Genomic DNA, 16,469 nt, shown 5'->3' with positions numbered 1-16,469 from the left:
TCCCCGCACGCTCGGGATTGAAACCAGCCGCTTAACAGCCGCGCTGCGGGGCGCCGTGGGGCCCGCAGATCCCGGCGGTTTATTCTCCCCCAAGGCAAACACGAGGGCGCAGAACCGGCGGCCGCTTCGTTCTCCCGTCACGGCGCCGCGCTCGGCCCCCGCGCATCTCGCGGCGCTCCCGTCTGAGCGGGGGGAACGGCGGGTTCCGCGCCTGGGGCTCCGCGCCTCTCCCCGGCAGCCCTGCAACGGCCCGAGCCCGGCCGAACCCCGCAGGGCTCCCGGGGACCAACCCCCTTCCCGCGGGAGGGCTGCGGGAGCGGCGCAGCGCGGCGGCTCGGCCAACACCGCGGCGCCGCCTCCCCGCCCCGCCCCGCCCGGCGCTGCCCGCCCCGCACGCACCGCCCCGCGCCGCCCCCGGCCGTTGGGCCCGGCCGTTGGGCCCGGCCGCGCGGCGCTCCGCGGCCTCCCAGGTGAGGCGGCGGCGGGAGGCTGGGGTCGGGGCGGCCCGGTGGGGTGCGAGGGCTGACGGGGCTGGGGGCAGAGCGCGGCGAACGGCCGCCTCAGGCTGGGCGGAGCGGGGCTCGTACAGACAGGCCGCTTATAATGTATATTGTATACATGTATGTTGATTATACGAGTGTCCGGGCACAAGCTGTTGATTAGGCCACTTACGCGGTGCTTCCCGCCCGGCTTTGGCAAGGGAATACCATTTCCTGGGGAGGGAGGATTTTTAAGATGACATTATGCTTCCTTATGCCTTTTTTTTTTTTTTTCCCTGCATACAAGGAAAAGCTTTCCCCGCTATGTATGGGGAGGGACAAGCAGCAGAGCTGGCTGTCCAGAGAGGCCGGGCAGAGTCCATCGCTGGAGGTTTTGGAGACCCAGCTGCTGAGCAGCCTGCTCTGCGCTCAGGCCTGGCCTTGCCTTGAGCTCTTGAGGTTCTTCCCGGCCTGAATTATCCTTTGTATTACGTCTTTATCGTGAAGATAGCCTTATGTTCTAGTATATTTTACTTCACCTCCTGTGCAGATGGAAAAGCAGGGGTTCATGTTTTCTATAAATGCCAAAGGGTGGATGATTACTCTTACTATGCATGTTGACAGACACCATATATTACTGCTCCATATTTCTCCACAGACTGTTTAAATCCTATCCCTGCTGCTCCTTTCTAGGTAAACTTCCCAGTTGATTGAAAAATTAGCCTCGGTCCTTAGCAGTTTCATATCCTACTGTACAAAACTAGGCCTGGGTATAGTCTGCTGTAATAAAAAATGGTAGTGACCAGCAGGCAGTAGTAGTCATACTGTTGCTGTCCTCAGTGAAACATTTCCTGAACAGCAGAGCATGGATAAGAGGTTCTTTTTGTTTTCAGAGCAAGATTTCAGTCTCAAAATACACCTACATTTTTTCTTCAGTGATGAATCAGCCAGATGCTGCCAGAATCCACTTCCTATAGAGGACATAGATAGGAGACCCATTAAAAAATAAAAATTATCACTGTACTCCAGAGATAGGTCACTGCAAACATGCTAACAAGCAGGATCTCAGATGAGGTAGATCTCTCTTCCTCACTGCTGTGGTGACGCCCAGCAATAACAGGGTGCTACAGGTGGTGAGCACAATCTTCCTGCCTGGGCAGGCGATTTTTTAATCTCTCAGTTGACTTGCAATAAAAAGCTGCAATGGGTTCTATGAGCTTTAAGAGAACTCTGAACTCTTTGGACAGATTGTGCCATAATGTTATTTTAGGATCAGGGTATTTCAAAGAAAGCTGGATTTGTGACATTGCTATTTACAGATTCTGAAATGGATTTTATTATGCATTTCACCAAATCATCGCTCTAAAGCACTTTTCAGGACATCAGGATACATTTATTTTTCTTTAGTATTTCATAATTAGCATATTAGGAGGACTCCCAGGCTCCCTAGTCAGATGTAGTTTAGGAAATTCAGCTTTCTTTGTAAAGTATTTTTTGTTTCTGTATGGATTATCCTCACTAACAGTAGGAAGAAATGACTATGTTATCAAACATTTTCAGACAACTTATATAAAACTTTTAAGGGAGCTTAGTATAATTTTCATGTCAGATCTTGGAAAAGCACAGTTTACTATATCAGAATTCAGCCACAGTTATTTTAAAAGCATTATACCTAATAGGGAGAAATGACTCTATATTTTATGTGACTCCATTGCTCCCAGGTAATTTTGTTTAATAGCATGCCCACACATTGAAGTGAGAGTCATGGTTAGTTATTTTTCCAGTTCGTACTTCTTTGTAACTGTCACCTGAACATCCCAGTGGTAGCAAAATGTCATTTTTCACAGCAATTTTTAGCAGAAGCATTAATGAACAAGGCCCTGGCTCTTCAGAGATTTGCCTCTGCAAACTGAACCTATTGCATTCAAGTTACAGATTGTATAGCTCAGAGAAGGTCAATGACTTACCTGTGCCCTGGAGTGCTTTCATAGACATTAAAAATAAAATGCTTGCTCTGTGCTTTAGCCTGCCGGGCAGCACTTGGGACTTAAGTTCATGGAGATAAAATCACTAGCCCTAGGGTTATGACACAAGCAGATTCATTAGGCAATCAGATTTTGCTACAGATACTTGAAATAATTACTAGAAGACAACCGAGTTAACAAACAGTTATCTGTGAATAACATAAGCGTGCATACTGTAAATTATTCTTCTGTCTTAATCTATTACTTTATGCTGCAGTAGAATGAGAAGAATCCAGCTTTTAGAAGCTGAAAAATGTGAGCTTAAAAGCAAAGGTGCACTTTCTTAAGCTGCTCTTAAGAGTATTCTGCTCTTAGAAAGTATTTAACCCTGCCTGGGACTGGGTGCAGTCTCCATCGCGTTAGTTCTCTAAACAGGCTGTGTCTTTTCTAGAAATATGTGATATCATTTGAAGAAAGTTGGAAGGTTTCATACAGCTGTTCCTGCAGTCACCTTCTAGGTTTGTGCTGTACAAGAGCCTAGATGGTCATAACAGTCTTTACTTAAAAGCAAGCAAACAAACAAGAGAGTCTTTATGTTCACGAGGGTATTTTTTGAAGCACAATATACTTTGGGAAAAAAATGAAAGAAATTGTAAATACAATTGTGAAATAAAGACATTTTGGGGATTTTTTTCCTCACTTTCATCTAGAGCAGTTTTAAGTATGATCCTACCAGCTGCAATTAGCACAAGCATTTCAGAGATCAGCGATGCCATTTCATAATGTTTGCTTCCCAAAGTTTTATTACCAGAGTATCATCAGGAAGACAAAGAGACCCTTTCTGCTACCTGTCTGCATTCGATCACTGCCCAGGCATGTGACCTAAGCACAGAAATATGGCACCTTTGCAAGGGGCAGCTCAAGGGAAGTAGATGCTGGGAGAGACAAGCGACAGCCCGAGGTAAAAGGCATTACAGAGTGCTTGTTTTCTCCCTGAAAATGCCCATCTGCTCACTGAACCCCAGCGAACCAACTGTGCTCGTGAAAAACACGTACACAGATAAGTGGCTTGGATGATTTATTCCCTCCTTCAATTATAAGGAGAACAATTTCAAAATGTCATTAAGCTGTAACCTGCCACGGAAGGAGCAAGTAGCTCCAAGCAGCAGGGCCTGGGACATACAAAGAAACAAGCCACACTCCAAACAATGCTTGAGAAATTAAGCAAATACATTCAGAAGAATCAAGAAAGATGTGTAAGCTTGCTTCTTTTTTCTGTTTTCTCTTTTTTTTTTTATTAATTCAGTAGAATTAATGTCAAACCAAATTGCACGATTTTCGTTCCAATATTAGCAAGCTGTAAGGTACTAGCAGCCTCGGTGTGCGGAAAAGGACCAGCTGATTCTTGCATGATTTTATATGGGCACTTATATAGGCAGAGCACTGCCCTTTCCAGATGTGCTTCATCCCGGTGTTCTTGGCCCAGGGAGGCTTCAGCCAGAACATGGACCTTTCAAAAGGCCTTTCTTCTCCCTTTACCTTTAGCTTGAAAGATGGATTTTGTGCTAATAACCAAAACCGTGGCTGAGAGCATTTTTCTTTGTCAGCTCAGATGTAAGTACAGTGCCTCTGAGGATATTAAGAGGTGCAATTTGTGCCTTATGTAACGTGTTTTCTTACAGTTGTTTTTCTCTGTGTGCAGTGCTGCACTCCGCGATGCTGCGGGGAGTCAGTCAGCGTGCAAAGGGCGCCTTCACCCTGCGGCTGGCGAGAGCTCAGCGCGGTAACCCAGGACTGAATCCTTCATCCCCACGACAGGAATTAGCAAACAGAAGCCTTCTACCTCACTCCCACTATACAACTGATACAACATCAAGAGAGGAAAATAAAAAAATTATTGAGAGTCTCTACGGATTGTCAGTTGATATTAAGAAAATACGCAGACTAAAAGAATGGGTCCTTTTCCAGGACGTGGCTTATGTTAAAGAAACTGCTACTATTCTACAAGATATGGGAGCCAACGAGGCTACCATAGCCAGTATTTTGGAGCGCTGGCCAGAGGCAATTCTCCGTAGCCCTGCGGAGATAAACTCTCAGAGAGCGCTGTGGCAATTAGTGTGCCAGAATGAAAAACAACTCATTAAATTAATAGAGCAATTTCCAGAGTCTTTTTTTACTACCGAGTTTCATGAGAATCAGAGGGCAAATATTCTGTTTTTTCAAGAGTTGGGACTGAGGAATAATATAATCACTAGGTTCTTGACAAGTGCACCCAGTATTTTTTACAATCCTGTTGAGAAAAACAAACATACAATAAAGACTTTACAGAGAAGTTACTTGAGTTTAGGAGGTTCCAATGCAAATATGAAGATTTGGATACTGAAGCTATTGAGCCAAAATCCATTTATTTTATTAAATACTTCCACCGTAGTCCAGGAGAACTTGGAATTTCTGCAGAAGAATGATTTCACTAACCATGAAGTTCTACAACTGCTGTCCAAACTTAAAGGCTTTATTTTTCAGCTTACTCCTACCAGCATGCAAAAGAGTATGGTTTTCTCCAAAAATGTCTTTAAGTGCAGTGATCAAGAATTAAAGCAGCTAGTGCTCAGATGCCCAGCCCTTCTCTACTATTCCGTTCCAATTCTGGAAGAAAGACTCGAGGGACTTTTGAAAGAAGGAATTTCAATAGAGCAGATCAGAGACACACCAATGGTGCTTGAGCTGACAACACAAATCGTTCAGTACAGAATTAAAAAACTCTCCGCTTCAGGCTATAATGTAAGGAGTGGAAGCCTAGAGACTTTGAATGGTACTAAGAAAGATTTCGAAGTCACTTGTGGTAAGATACAATCAAAGAAGGAGAGACCAATGTTCAATCCTGTTGCTCCTATAAACACTGAAGATTAATTTGAATGCTGTACTTTACAAAATGATCAAAGAGAAAACAGATCTCAATTCTTTGGCAAGATCTGAATCAATACCTTAAGCAGATTGTATTCTTACACCAGGCTTGGTTTGAAAAGGAGTTTTATGCATAACGTGGTTATAAAAGTATAGCTAAAAGTACAGCTTCCCGGCACTTCGAAATACTGTCTTAGACTCTGACCATGTTAAAAATGACCTGCTGTTGGTTACATAAAGACTTAATCCCTTCCCCTCCCTCCCCCTGGGACCACCTCACACGTGGGTTTTTGATTCTTCTGCATGTTGTTGTTTACCTGGCTACTAGTTTTTCTGGATTTTCAGCTCTCTAATTGCGCAGTGCAGCGTGTGGCATTGCTTAGAATAATCTCCGTGGAAAAGGAGGATTATTTATCCAGTACTGCTCCTCCATCCACCGGTATACTCAGCTTTAAGGTCTCCCTTAGGGATGTCTTTCTAAATCCAGCTCCTGAACTGAAGCTGACTTAATTTCCTGGATGGGAGGCCCACCCAGAGCAGAGTTTGAGAACAGGGGCAGGACACTATTTTTAAGTAGTGATCCCTGGAGTGAGGCCCCATTCTTTTTAACCTACAAACTGTAATGCTAATAAAAATTTAAAGGAGAATGTCTTTGTAGTTTAAGACTTGAAAACTAATTTTGTAAAAAGTTTGAGGGAGGAGGAAATACATTTATTGCACATGTCTAGTCCTCAATTTCTTCTTTTCTGGACTGGCAAAAATAATCATGCTTTTATAATAGGCATAACAAAACTCTAGTCTGTGAGCCATGGGCGATTAAAAACGACGACCAGATTTGCAAACAGCTGCCGCAGTTTCTAAATATATTGGTAAGGCAGCTTCTCAGATATCACTGCTGACAAGTACATGCTGGCTTTTTAAATAGTAACTATTCCACAATGTTTAAGTTCCAGATTTTTGGCTTTGTTTTAATGGGCTGTGAAAAAATGATATGAAATAGTAGCACCACTTCAGATTATCTCAATAGCAGCAGGGTCACCAGTGATTTTATTCCTCCAAAGGACAATTTACCCAAGGAGGCTGGCCAGAGCCATTCCCTGCTGACAGCGGGAGATGCTCCAGCTACCCGCACCCATGTCCTCTGCGCCCTTCCTCAAGGTCACTTTTATAACAGACATTTTAGCAGCAGGTCCAGGGCTGCTTTTCTTGAAGGGAAGTTTTAAGTTGCTGAGTAAAGTCGCTAGTGGATTACTCACTTAGGGGGCAGCCTGCAAGATGATGATTTTAGACTGCCTGCAAATTATCTGCCCTGAGCTGGGCAGAGACTGGAAACATCAACTTGTAGCTGTGCAAGAAGCTCAGCAGCTGAAGGTCTTAAATCCACCCTTGTGGCGGCAGCTTGTGCCGGCGGGGAGGGAAAACTGCCCCTGGAGCACGTGCCACAGGGGTGAGAATTCCACACAGGACATGGATCGCCAGCGCTTCAAAAAATTAGGCTGTCCACTTCAATGTTTTCCTTGAAAATTTAATTTCAGCATTTCTAGAGGTGTCTGTTTTTAAAATTTCTTTCTGATGCAACTCATTCCCATCATTTCTTGCTGTACTTCCAATGGCAAATTAGAAAAAAAAAAAGGAACAAGAACATATTTCCTTAACTGAGTCACAGTCTGAGTCATCTCAAGCACCTTTTCCTCTTCCCAACATTACAGTTTCCCCTTCCCCCCTTCCAAAACAAAAACATATAAAAGGAGACTCCTTTTATATACCAGCAGGTCAAAATTCATGCAGTATCTCCATCTCTGGGACCCATGTCTTTGTTCTTCCCAGGATTCATTTATGAAGCAACCTTGGACAAACTGATTTTGCATCCCATTGCCGAAATCCTCATCACCATCTCTTGCTGTTACACTGAATACAAACAAGTTTATACAGTTTGTCACATAAAAATCCATAGACCAGCGTTTCTCTCTCAGAAGGCAGACCTGGGTACCCAAGTGATATTTAGGTATATGGCCCCTTTTGAAGTGGCTGTTGTGAAATCTCCAGATTATAACCCACACTCAGAAGTTTCTCAGACTCCAGCCTGAAATTGAGTTCTTGATTACAAGTTTTGCTGGGGACAAAGCTAATTAGTCCTGATTTTAAGGCTGTAATCCTTGAAGAGCAAAACAAAACAAAATACCATCCTAACCTTCCTGAAAGCTTAAAAGTGGATTTCCTCAAGCCTCAGTTCCCAGGAAAAAATCAGTAAGGGACTGTGTAGTATCTATGCACAGCCTGCAACACAGGCTGCAGTTTCAAGAGGTCGTTGATATACTTACATGCACAAATAAGGCACTTCAGGGCATGAAATATGAAGATTTCCCCCCTCACGTATTCACCGATCTACCCATCTCTATGAATTAACACAGACGCTTTCAGAGGTCCAAAACAGCAACAATTTAATGTTTCACAAGTGTCAGGACAGAGTCAGAACACATCTTAGAAAAGGAGTGAGTTTCATATGTGAATGGAAAATACACAGAATATAGGACAAAGCTCTAAAACTAAAACCATACGCCACATTAAAGCACTTCAGTTAGGAGACTCAGAGGTAATTACTACAGGATATGTCAAGAACAAAACATAATGAAGCGTTGTTGGTTTTTACAGTTCTAACTTTATGCATCTCAGACCACACTTGCTTTGCTGCAAACTTCATAGTATAAAAATTACAGAATGTCATAAAAAAGAGGTATGATCTGTTCAATGTGGAAGTTTTTGGAAAATGATTAGGAAAGGTTTGGTCGAGGGTCTCGGATGTCACTATGCTCTGAAATGGCCGGCCCTGTGGTGCAGCAGCAGCGCTCTGCATACATCTATGCTGAGAACTGCAGAGGAGCAGAGCACACTAGGTCATTTGCTGCAACTAAACCATTCCTCATGTCAAAGCTAGCTCATTTCTACGGCTCACTGATAGCTCTAAGCTACACTGTATTCTATATTATTAGCCTTTAACAATAATAATAATAAAACAGTCTGCACGTTTTGCATAGACTTCTTTTACCCCATTCCACAGTTGCAGCAGAACAGAGCTAAGCATCTGGTGCCGCCAGCACAGGAACAGATCGTTCCATATGTTGGGCTTTTTGGTCTTTTCTCCCTGCCACCAACTCACCACTCTCACTGTGTTAAGCACAAACAGTTATTCATATCAAATAAAATAAAAAAGTTGCTCCAGACTGCAGTTAAAGTACTAATGGCTCAGAAAGACTACGTGGCTACTGCACCATAACTCACACGCGGTTTGCTTTCAACGTCCATGAACGGGAGGAAGCTTTAGACGAGTAATACACTTTGATTTAATTTCTTTAAAAAAAAAAAAATCCCTATGTATATATCCTTCTTGTACAACTGTAGCCACTGAAAAAGTAAGCTTACATGCTTAAACATTTTCTGTAAGAAAACAAGTTTATAGAAAATACTGCATAGAGAGTGTTCACATAAGCCCTCAGTCATCTGTTACGGTCCTCCAAAGAAGTCACTTACTTGCAAAGTCAGCACAGAAATCACAGCCAGCTTCTATTTTAGGACAGCTTCGAGCTGGCTCTTGCAAGTGGGTTTGCTCCACTCTGCTGAGGACCTGCAAATGCTCCCAGGCGAGCGAGGTATATCAAGGTTTGGAATCTAACAGCATTACTTTGATAATGTTTTTCATTTTATTTTCCTTTAAGGGCTCATTTGCTTTTTTTTTTTTTAATACAAGTACTAATATGCTTGAAATCAAAATGTAAAGTATGAGAAAGAGATGTAGTGAAAAGTTTGCTGTGTTTGTTTAAATGAGAAGCTAGAAACAAGAACCTGACACATCATGAACTTATATGACAACTTTGCTAGTTCTTCTTCAGTGGTTCCCAAATGCAGGAAGGATTTTCTCTCAGGTTACACAGTTGTCAGGATATAGTGCTAAGTGACCACAAACCTCGGTCCAGTTTCATATAAGCCATCATTTTTTCCCCTAGTGTCTGTAGGAAGTTTATTAGAAGCAGCAAGTTTTTCACTTGCAGGAGAAAGATGTGTATCATTAAATACACCTGAGATTTAACAATCTTGTTTGCAGTAAAAGCTGACTAAGTTTCTGGTATGAGGAGTCATAAAGAGAGTCCAAAGCTTGGTCTGTGAACTGCACTGAAATGGCAGGACAGTTCTTTACACAGCTTCACTTAGAAAAATCTCAGTAAGGCATTAGCAGTTACATTACTCTTTATGATCCCTTCTACCACCCTTTCTCACCTCTTACCTGTCATGCCCCATTCCTGCACCCCTCCAGTTGTGTTTGCTCCCACGCCAGCAGAGTGCCCCCATGCCGAGCTTTGCTTCCTCGTGGAGCTACTCGGACACATCCACGAGGCCCTTACACATTTCAAGCACTCTTAGCAGGAAGATGTGGAAACCACTGAGAACAGCGATCAGCCTCTTGCGGTGCTGCAGAGACAACCAACTGAGACTTCTGTGTTCACATTTTAGTCCAAAACTGCACGAGTGAGGGAATATTCAAACAGGTATCATCCCTTCGGATACACATACTCACTCCCATAGTTATCGGGTGTAACATTTCACCAGCTGCGAAGCCTGGATCTAGCTCCTAATAAATCTTCATGCACGGTGCTCGCCAAGCTTCGCCTGTCCTTTTCAGATGAAATCAAGTTACCTGCACAGCTCCGTAGAAGAGAGATGTCAAAGACACATGGCTTCTCGTGGTCCCAATCTTAGCAGATTTTAATGCCACCGACGTAATATTCCAAAGAATCAAGTGCATCTCAGTTTCGTTTGTTTTAGTCAGACTTATCCTTTTTCTTCCCCGTTAAAGGCACTTTACTCGCAACAGCAGATCCTACAGCGGTGACGCCTCCAGCCACGGCCGAAACACCTCCCTTGACCAGCCCCACTCCCACGGCAGGCACCGACGTGACGGCCGTCTTGGTGATCTCCAGGCTCTTCCCTCCGATCCAAGCTACGCCGCCGATGGTGGCGCCGACGGCTCCCCTCGTGACGCTGAAGAGGCCGCCGGTGACGCGGGACAGCACGCCGGGCTGCTGCTGCGGGTGGTCCTTCAGCGAGCCTGCGGGGAGAGCGGCGCCGTCAGCCAGCGCCGCCGCCACGCGGCTGCGCTTACCCCGCGCGTCGCTTCTCGGGGATGCTCGAGCAACACCCTCGCTCCAAATAAGACAGTCACTTTGCTGTAGGCAAGACAGCTCAATAAATCAAGAATTAATATCTCAAGATCTCACAACCCTTTTCCAAAAAAAACCTGATCAATACTGAACCTACAGCTCGCAGGAATAGAGCTCCCCAAAGTCTTTTAAACACTGCACAGGGACAGGAATTTAACACCACCTTCCGAGACTCTGGAAAGCCTCACATCCAAATTAGCTTTTTCCAGACTTTAGTAACAAGGGAACTCTCACTGCTCTCTCCACTCCCATATTCAGAATTAACCCATGGAGGAAGAACAACCAGCAGCACAATTCCCTAAGGGAAGGCTGGAAAAGGTTTCCTGGAGAAGTAGAGGTTTGAAGCACATGTTCATTAAAAATGAGATATTCTTTGGAAAGAACTCACCTTGAGACAAAGCATTTCCTCTCCTTAATAACTATTGCTTTGAAGATGTATTTACAGGGTGTAAATGCCAAGGTCAGAAAAGAGGAAAAAGGTAAGAATAGGAGAGGTACCAGAGGGTTTCAAAAGAAGAGAGGAGAATGGAGGAAGAATAATAAATAAATCATAAGGCCAGCACTTCTCTGTATCCCTTCCTGCCTCCTTCCTACACACAAATCTGATTTTCTGATCTTCAGATGGGGAAGTAGAAAGAATAAGCCAGCAGCTTATTGAGTAAAAGAAGGAGTCCCCCAAAGCATCAAAGTCAAGCAGTCAAACTCCCAAAAGGAGGTGCCAACAGGAGCCCAGGAAGAGCTCTAACCAGGGGGTTTCCACATGTTGTGGACAGTGCCAATCTCCTTGTTCTTTCTTCTTAGCGTTGTCTAAACTGCATTTGCAGTTTCTTACTACATGCAGTGGAAGTCAATTTGTGCTGTGTATTGTATATATTGGCTATCTGTATCGTGTATTTATTGTATGATTACATAGCCTCAAAATAACAGGCAGTAGATGTGGAGGTGGGGTTAGTTTAGTATCCTGCCTCGCTAATTCCTCACCAACTCCAAAAGCCTCCTTCCCTCCTTCTCAATAAAAAATTTCAAAGAAAAATGTGACAATGAACAGCCAATCAACAAGAACGTAGGATGAGATTTCCACTTCTTTCCACTTTCTTTTTAATTTATAACCATCTGTACGCAACACATTGGATTTAATGACTATGTTTCCCTCACTTGGAAAAAAAAATGAGAAAAGAGCAAGTGAGCCATGGCAGGCATGGAAGAGAGGTTGGAAGAGTCAGCTCCCAGCATGCGGACACTCATCTGCTACAGATGAAACTCAAACCAATGACTTCTCACGCGCACCCACTGAGTCTGCAATAATGCCAGAGCTGACCTGGGACTAGGTAAGTATTCATTTGAAAAAAGAAATCTCAAAGAACGAATTCTTTATAGGGTTGGTGGGAAAAAATAGGCCATAAATAAATAAAAGAACAGTGCAGGTCAAGGAAGCAGAAAATACTAAAAATACTTGCAGCTTACGGCACCCTTGGCATCCTTACTTAAGATTAAAAAATTAATTTCTGGAAGGAATGCTTGTGGAAACTAGGAGGATAAGTCACAGCCTTTCACCTAAAGTCAACATGAATGAACAGAGATATTATTTAAGTCAGTAGTCTTCAATCTTAAGAACTCCAGCAAAGAGGAACATAGAGATCATAATTTCTATTTACATACAAAAAGCCTTTAAGGAGTTGCACTCTGAAAGAAGTGTTTATAGAGCCTGGTGTAAATTCTATGGCCTAGAAAGTATTCTTATGAGTAGAACTGTACACCTCATTAAAAAAAAAAAAAAAATCACTGAGATAACACTTCTACCTGCTTCGTTCCCATCCCCACCCATCTGATGAGGTTAAATGGGAAGCAAAGTGCCACTCTGCCAGCACACCAGAGCGTGGCTGAAAGGAGGCTGCAAACGCAGGCGCTGCGCACAGAGCACCGGCCAAACATGCAGAGCACCGCGTGCTCCCAGCCAGCACATGGAAGAACCTGGAAACCTCTTCCTATATATAAACCTTTAAAGCCTGTGGGCACCTAACTTGTCAAGTGGCATTTGGACAACTTGCAACTATTTATATCTTTAAAAAAGACAGCGAGTTGGTTTTGAAATCAAGACTTCCCTGTAAGGAATTTTGTTGGCAGCCGGTTCAGAAAGCCACCCGTCTTGCCAAGGCCAAACTGGTAAAGGCTCCCTCCTCACTTGGCCTTCATTTCACCATGGTGAAAGGGTATAACATACAAAGGCCTCATGTGACGTTTCAAACAGCCACGTTCCTCATGAGCGCTCCAACATTCAAACTAAACATATTTAAAGTGTATGTGAAACAGAAAGGGGGTCTTTCCTTTAGGCTGAGTTCCGTCCCATCAACTCCCTCCAGCTACTCAGACTACGCTCTCAGATTGATCCCTATCCTATTTGCAGACAATGCTGCGCAGAAGAAACAGAAGTCTCAGTAACTCACGAATTTTAAATGAAACTCTGCAATAGCTATAGACAACCATCTTCTGCTGTTAAGATCTGGATTACTCATTCAGTTAAAAAGAAGTTAAAAGCAGGCCCTTGAAGGAGACAAGCAGACAACTGGGCCAATGTAATTCACCAGTCAGAGCACACTTCAGGCTCTAGATACTGTGTTGAACACATTTAAACTCTACTCAAATTTAATGGAAAAAAAATCTCAAAAACTAGACTTGGGAATAGCGCATATGGGCATGTTTTCTAACCTGGCCTTTGTTTTTAGAAACTTCTGATGTTTCTTTACATCCAGAAATCTTGACAACTCCAAAGGTTCTTAAAAACACAACGCCATTGTATGCTGCTTGAAAACCACTGTGCAAAAAAAAAAAAAAGTCTATTCTTCCCTTTTCCCCTCATCTTCCTGCACAATTCCTCTCCTACAATTGATTGCTAGGACTAGAATATGTTATTCCACCTGAACTCCTTCCACTGTCATTAATGGACACTATCATTTAAGTAAATTATTTTGCTTAGTTATACAAGCTATAAAAGCCAAACAAAAACCAAAAACAAAAACAAAACTAAAAAACACCCTGCTCATAAGCAGGGTTTTAAAGGATCATTATAATTGGAAGAGTAATTAAGTGAGAGGAATCAGAATAATATTAAAAGGAAAAAGAATCCCGGCTCACCCCATTCCATTCCAGGGCCAGTTTCTTTACTGTTACTTAAACAAAAGCCAGGAGTGTTTTAGCCTGCAGATCCATTTTGGAGAGTTAATTGAGCTGCTGATGGATTTCTGTAAACTTACTTGATATTATGGGAACTAATACCTACCTTCTGGCAGTTCATCGCGGAGGTACGATGGGACATCCTGTTGATTTTTGTCTGTTTGATTCATTATTGCCTAAAAGAGAAATTCACATATGCTGCAGTTCTTTTCTGGCAAAGTATAAATGTAACATTTAAATCTAAAATTCAACGTTTAGCATTCCATAAGGAAGAAACTTGTTTTTCATTACTAGGTAAGGCAGAAGCTACTAACCAGCTAGTGCTCTTTCCATTACCAGAATGGGCTTTTACATTGTTCAAACTGATTCAGTGCTTGAAAAAGAAACTTCAAGAGGTCAGCAGGTTGGGTGCTAACCACCCCTCCTTCACTAGGGACCTCTCAAACGAGGTGATCAAGAAGAAAAATGGTATGAAAGCAAAACAACCACTGCCAGATAACAGCTTATGTTTACATATAAAAGAAAAGATTAGCAGCTGTAAAGAGGGTGGATGCTAGAGAAACAACAGCCACCTATCCCTAAGACTTGATGTGACCTAGAAAGCAGCACCTTGAGAAAGGAGAAAAAAAAAAACCAACCAACCAACCAAATAAACAAAAAAAAAAAAAAACAAAAACAAGACACAATCTCCCTTGTGGTAGAATTTGAGTAAGTGTCATGAAAACAAGATTGAACAAGTGTAATAAAAGCACTCGAGCTATCCTGTAACAGTGCTGCATGCACAAGCTGGTAACAACAGGAAAAGCTGACTTTAACTACATGCAGGCTTTCAAGGCAGCGAGCACTTCCTTACGCCAGGAAAAGCTCTTTTCTGGAGCAGTTCTGGAGCAGCAGCCCCGAGCAGAGGGGCAGAGCTCGGGAGGAAGCTCAGGTCAGCTCGGCCCCCTGCACGTTCCCTTCTGCAGAGGAGAGAGGAAGGGCTAACCTGAGTTTCACAGCACCACACAAGGGCTGAGGTTGGAAGGGGCCTCTGGAGATCGTCTAGTCCAGCCCCCCTACAGCACGTGGCACAGGGTCGTGTCCAGGAGGGATCTGAATATCTCCGGAGAAGGAGGCTCTGCAGCCTCTCTGGGCCGCCTGTTCCAGGGCTCGGTCAGCCTCACGGTCAAGCAGTTCCCCCTCAAATTCAGGTGTATGAGGCTCTGCTCCCCGCTTGGCACCATCAGCAAACTCGCTGAGGGCGCCTCTGCCCCTCTACCCCGCTCACTGATGAATAAGCCAACAAGACAGGCCCGAGCGCTGACCCCCTGGGGGCACCACCAGCCACAAGCCTCCAACCAGACTCCACCGCTGGTCACAACCTCCAAGCTCGGCCACCCAGCCGGGCCTCAGTCCGCCTCCCTGTCCACTCACCCAGCCCGCACTTCCCGAGCTTCCCTATGAGGATGAGGGAGACGGTGTCTAAAGCCCTGCTTTCCCTCCAGCTTTCCCTGCCCACCAGATGTGCTTCAGGCCCAGGCCTCGCCTCTCCCGGAGCCCCCGCTAATCCCACTCTCTCCCTCAGCACAAGGCGAGGGCGGCCGGCCAGGAGGAGGAGCGGAGCTGCAGCCCGCACCGCCCGCATCCCGCTGCCGCCCTTCCCAGCGCTCGTCCCCTCCTCCCTGCCATACACCCCAGCCCTCACGATCACCACGCTTCCTCCAGGCGACGGTCACAAATGAACAACTCCAGTCTCTTTTGCCTATTTTCAAACCTCTCCAAACCCACTTGCTATTTGGGCGAGAAAGCGGGGGCTGGAATCTGAAGGAGGGGTGAGCAGGCAGCAGCAGAACTTGAGGGTGGGAAGATTCACCTAGAAAGCAATAGCTAAAACCCTCATAGTACCATAACAATGACAAATATCACAGTAAGAACTGGTGCCCACATCCTGAATGACACATCTCTGTACCAGAGCACAGCCTGAACTGAATATTAAGGAGCCTCACAGCGAGCGCTGAGGGTATCCGTCCATGACTCAGAACACATACGTACCTTTAAAAGACAGCTGAGCAGGAAGGCAAGCAAAAACTACCCACCAGCAGTGGGGCTGGTTTGTTGGGAACGCCAAATGAGCTTCCTTCTGAAGGCAGAAATCGAAACCTGCAGGCCAAGAAACAGGAGACTGAATTACAGCACATTAACAGGGAAGACCAAACACATGAAGGCTAAGGGGCAAGCAGGGTGAGGGAGAAGAGGGAATTAAATAATTCCTTTTTTTCTTTTATTTAATCATAAATCAGTATTTTTTTTTAAAGAAAAAAAGCACTTGACATATCATAGAGCAGAACATAGAAGGGGACAAAGATACTGAGAAAGGACTGAATTCAGGTGCAAAGTGATTTCTTTGTACCCTTCTTCATTATTAATTATGTGAATTGGGAGAAATAAGCAGATTTCATCTTCACCGTGAAAAGCTACATCAAGGCTGTTTTTTTTTTTCCTTAAAACCAAAAACAACAACAACCACACACACAAAAATATCACCAAAAGAAATGAACAAAACTAAACCCAACAATCAAACACACACCAAGAAGTGTTACCAGAATCAGGAGTCTCACTCTAAGGCAGATGCTGAAACCAACTGACAAAGACAGGACGTTACCAAAACATCTGCATGAACTAAAATAACTGCTGCTAGTTAACACTAGCCCACACTGCTAGTTAAGACAATTATTGTATTAGGAACTGGAAGGAGATCA

The 16,469-nt window shown here is 44.1% G+C and overlaps 2 protein-coding genes across 3 annotated transcripts; one reads left to right on the top strand and one right to left on the bottom strand.

Moving 5' to 3' along the window:
• Positions 1-432: 432 nt before the first annotated feature.
• On the top strand, positions 433-5,528 carry MTERF2 (mitochondrial transcription termination factor 2). Its single transcript, XM_088521536.1, has 2 exons — positions 433-470; positions 4,146-5,528. Exon 2 carries the CDS (start codon positions 4,160-4,162, stop codon positions 5,351-5,353), a length of 1,194 nt encoding a protein of 397 aa, XP_088377662.1. The 5' UTR covers positions 433-470; positions 4,146-4,159; the 3' UTR covers positions 5,354-5,528.
• A 4,472-nt stretch (positions 5,529-10,000) lies between these two features.
• Positions 10,001-15,845, bottom strand: TMEM263 (transmembrane protein 263). 2 transcript variants are annotated; one of them, XM_088521672.1, is made up of 3 exons: positions 15,763-15,845; positions 13,838-13,907; positions 10,001-10,448 (listed from the first exon to the last, which is right to left on the bottom strand). In XM_088521672.1, exons 2-3 carry the CDS (start codon positions 13,899-13,901, stop codon positions 10,162-10,164), a joined length of 351 nt encoding a protein of 116 aa, XP_088377798.1. In that variant the 5' UTR covers positions 13,902-13,907; positions 15,763-15,845; the 3' UTR covers positions 10,001-10,161. The 2 variants fall into 2 exon arrangements, with proteins under 2 accessions (XP_088377798.1, XP_010221500.1); XM_010223198.2 differs by lacking the exon at positions 15,763-15,845 and having other exon boundaries at positions 13,838-13,917.
• Between the last annotated feature and the right edge of the window lie 624 nt (positions 15,846-16,469).

The sequence above is a fragment of the Tinamus guttatus genome, unplaced genomic scaffold (genome assembly GCF_059628265.1).
Source record: "Tinamus guttatus ecotype Peru unplaced genomic scaffold, ASM5962826v1 Tinamus_guttatus_pri_ptg000125l, whole genome shotgun sequence".
In the NCBI taxonomy this organism is placed as follows: domain Eukaryota; kingdom Metazoa; phylum Chordata; class Aves; order Tinamiformes; family Tinamidae; genus Tinamus; species Tinamus guttatus.
The sequence above is the reverse complement of the archived record's forward strand: the minus strand, read 5'-3'. Positions and strand labels throughout refer to the sequence as shown.

Bases quoted from the DNA above. Each gene is read 5' to 3' on its own strand.
- MTERF2 (XM_088521536.1), top strand. From the start codon at position 4,160: ATGCTGCGGGGAGTCAGTCAGCGTGCAAAGGGCGCCTTCACCCTGCGG.
- TMEM263 (XM_088521672.1), bottom strand. From the start codon at position 13,901: ATGAATCAAACAGACAAAAATCAACAGGATGTCCCATCGTACCTCCGC. The intron at 10,449-13,837 runs GTAGGTATTAGT...CTCTCCCCGCAG, and splicing joins CCGCGATGAACTGCCAGAAG to GCTCGCTGAAGGACCACCCG.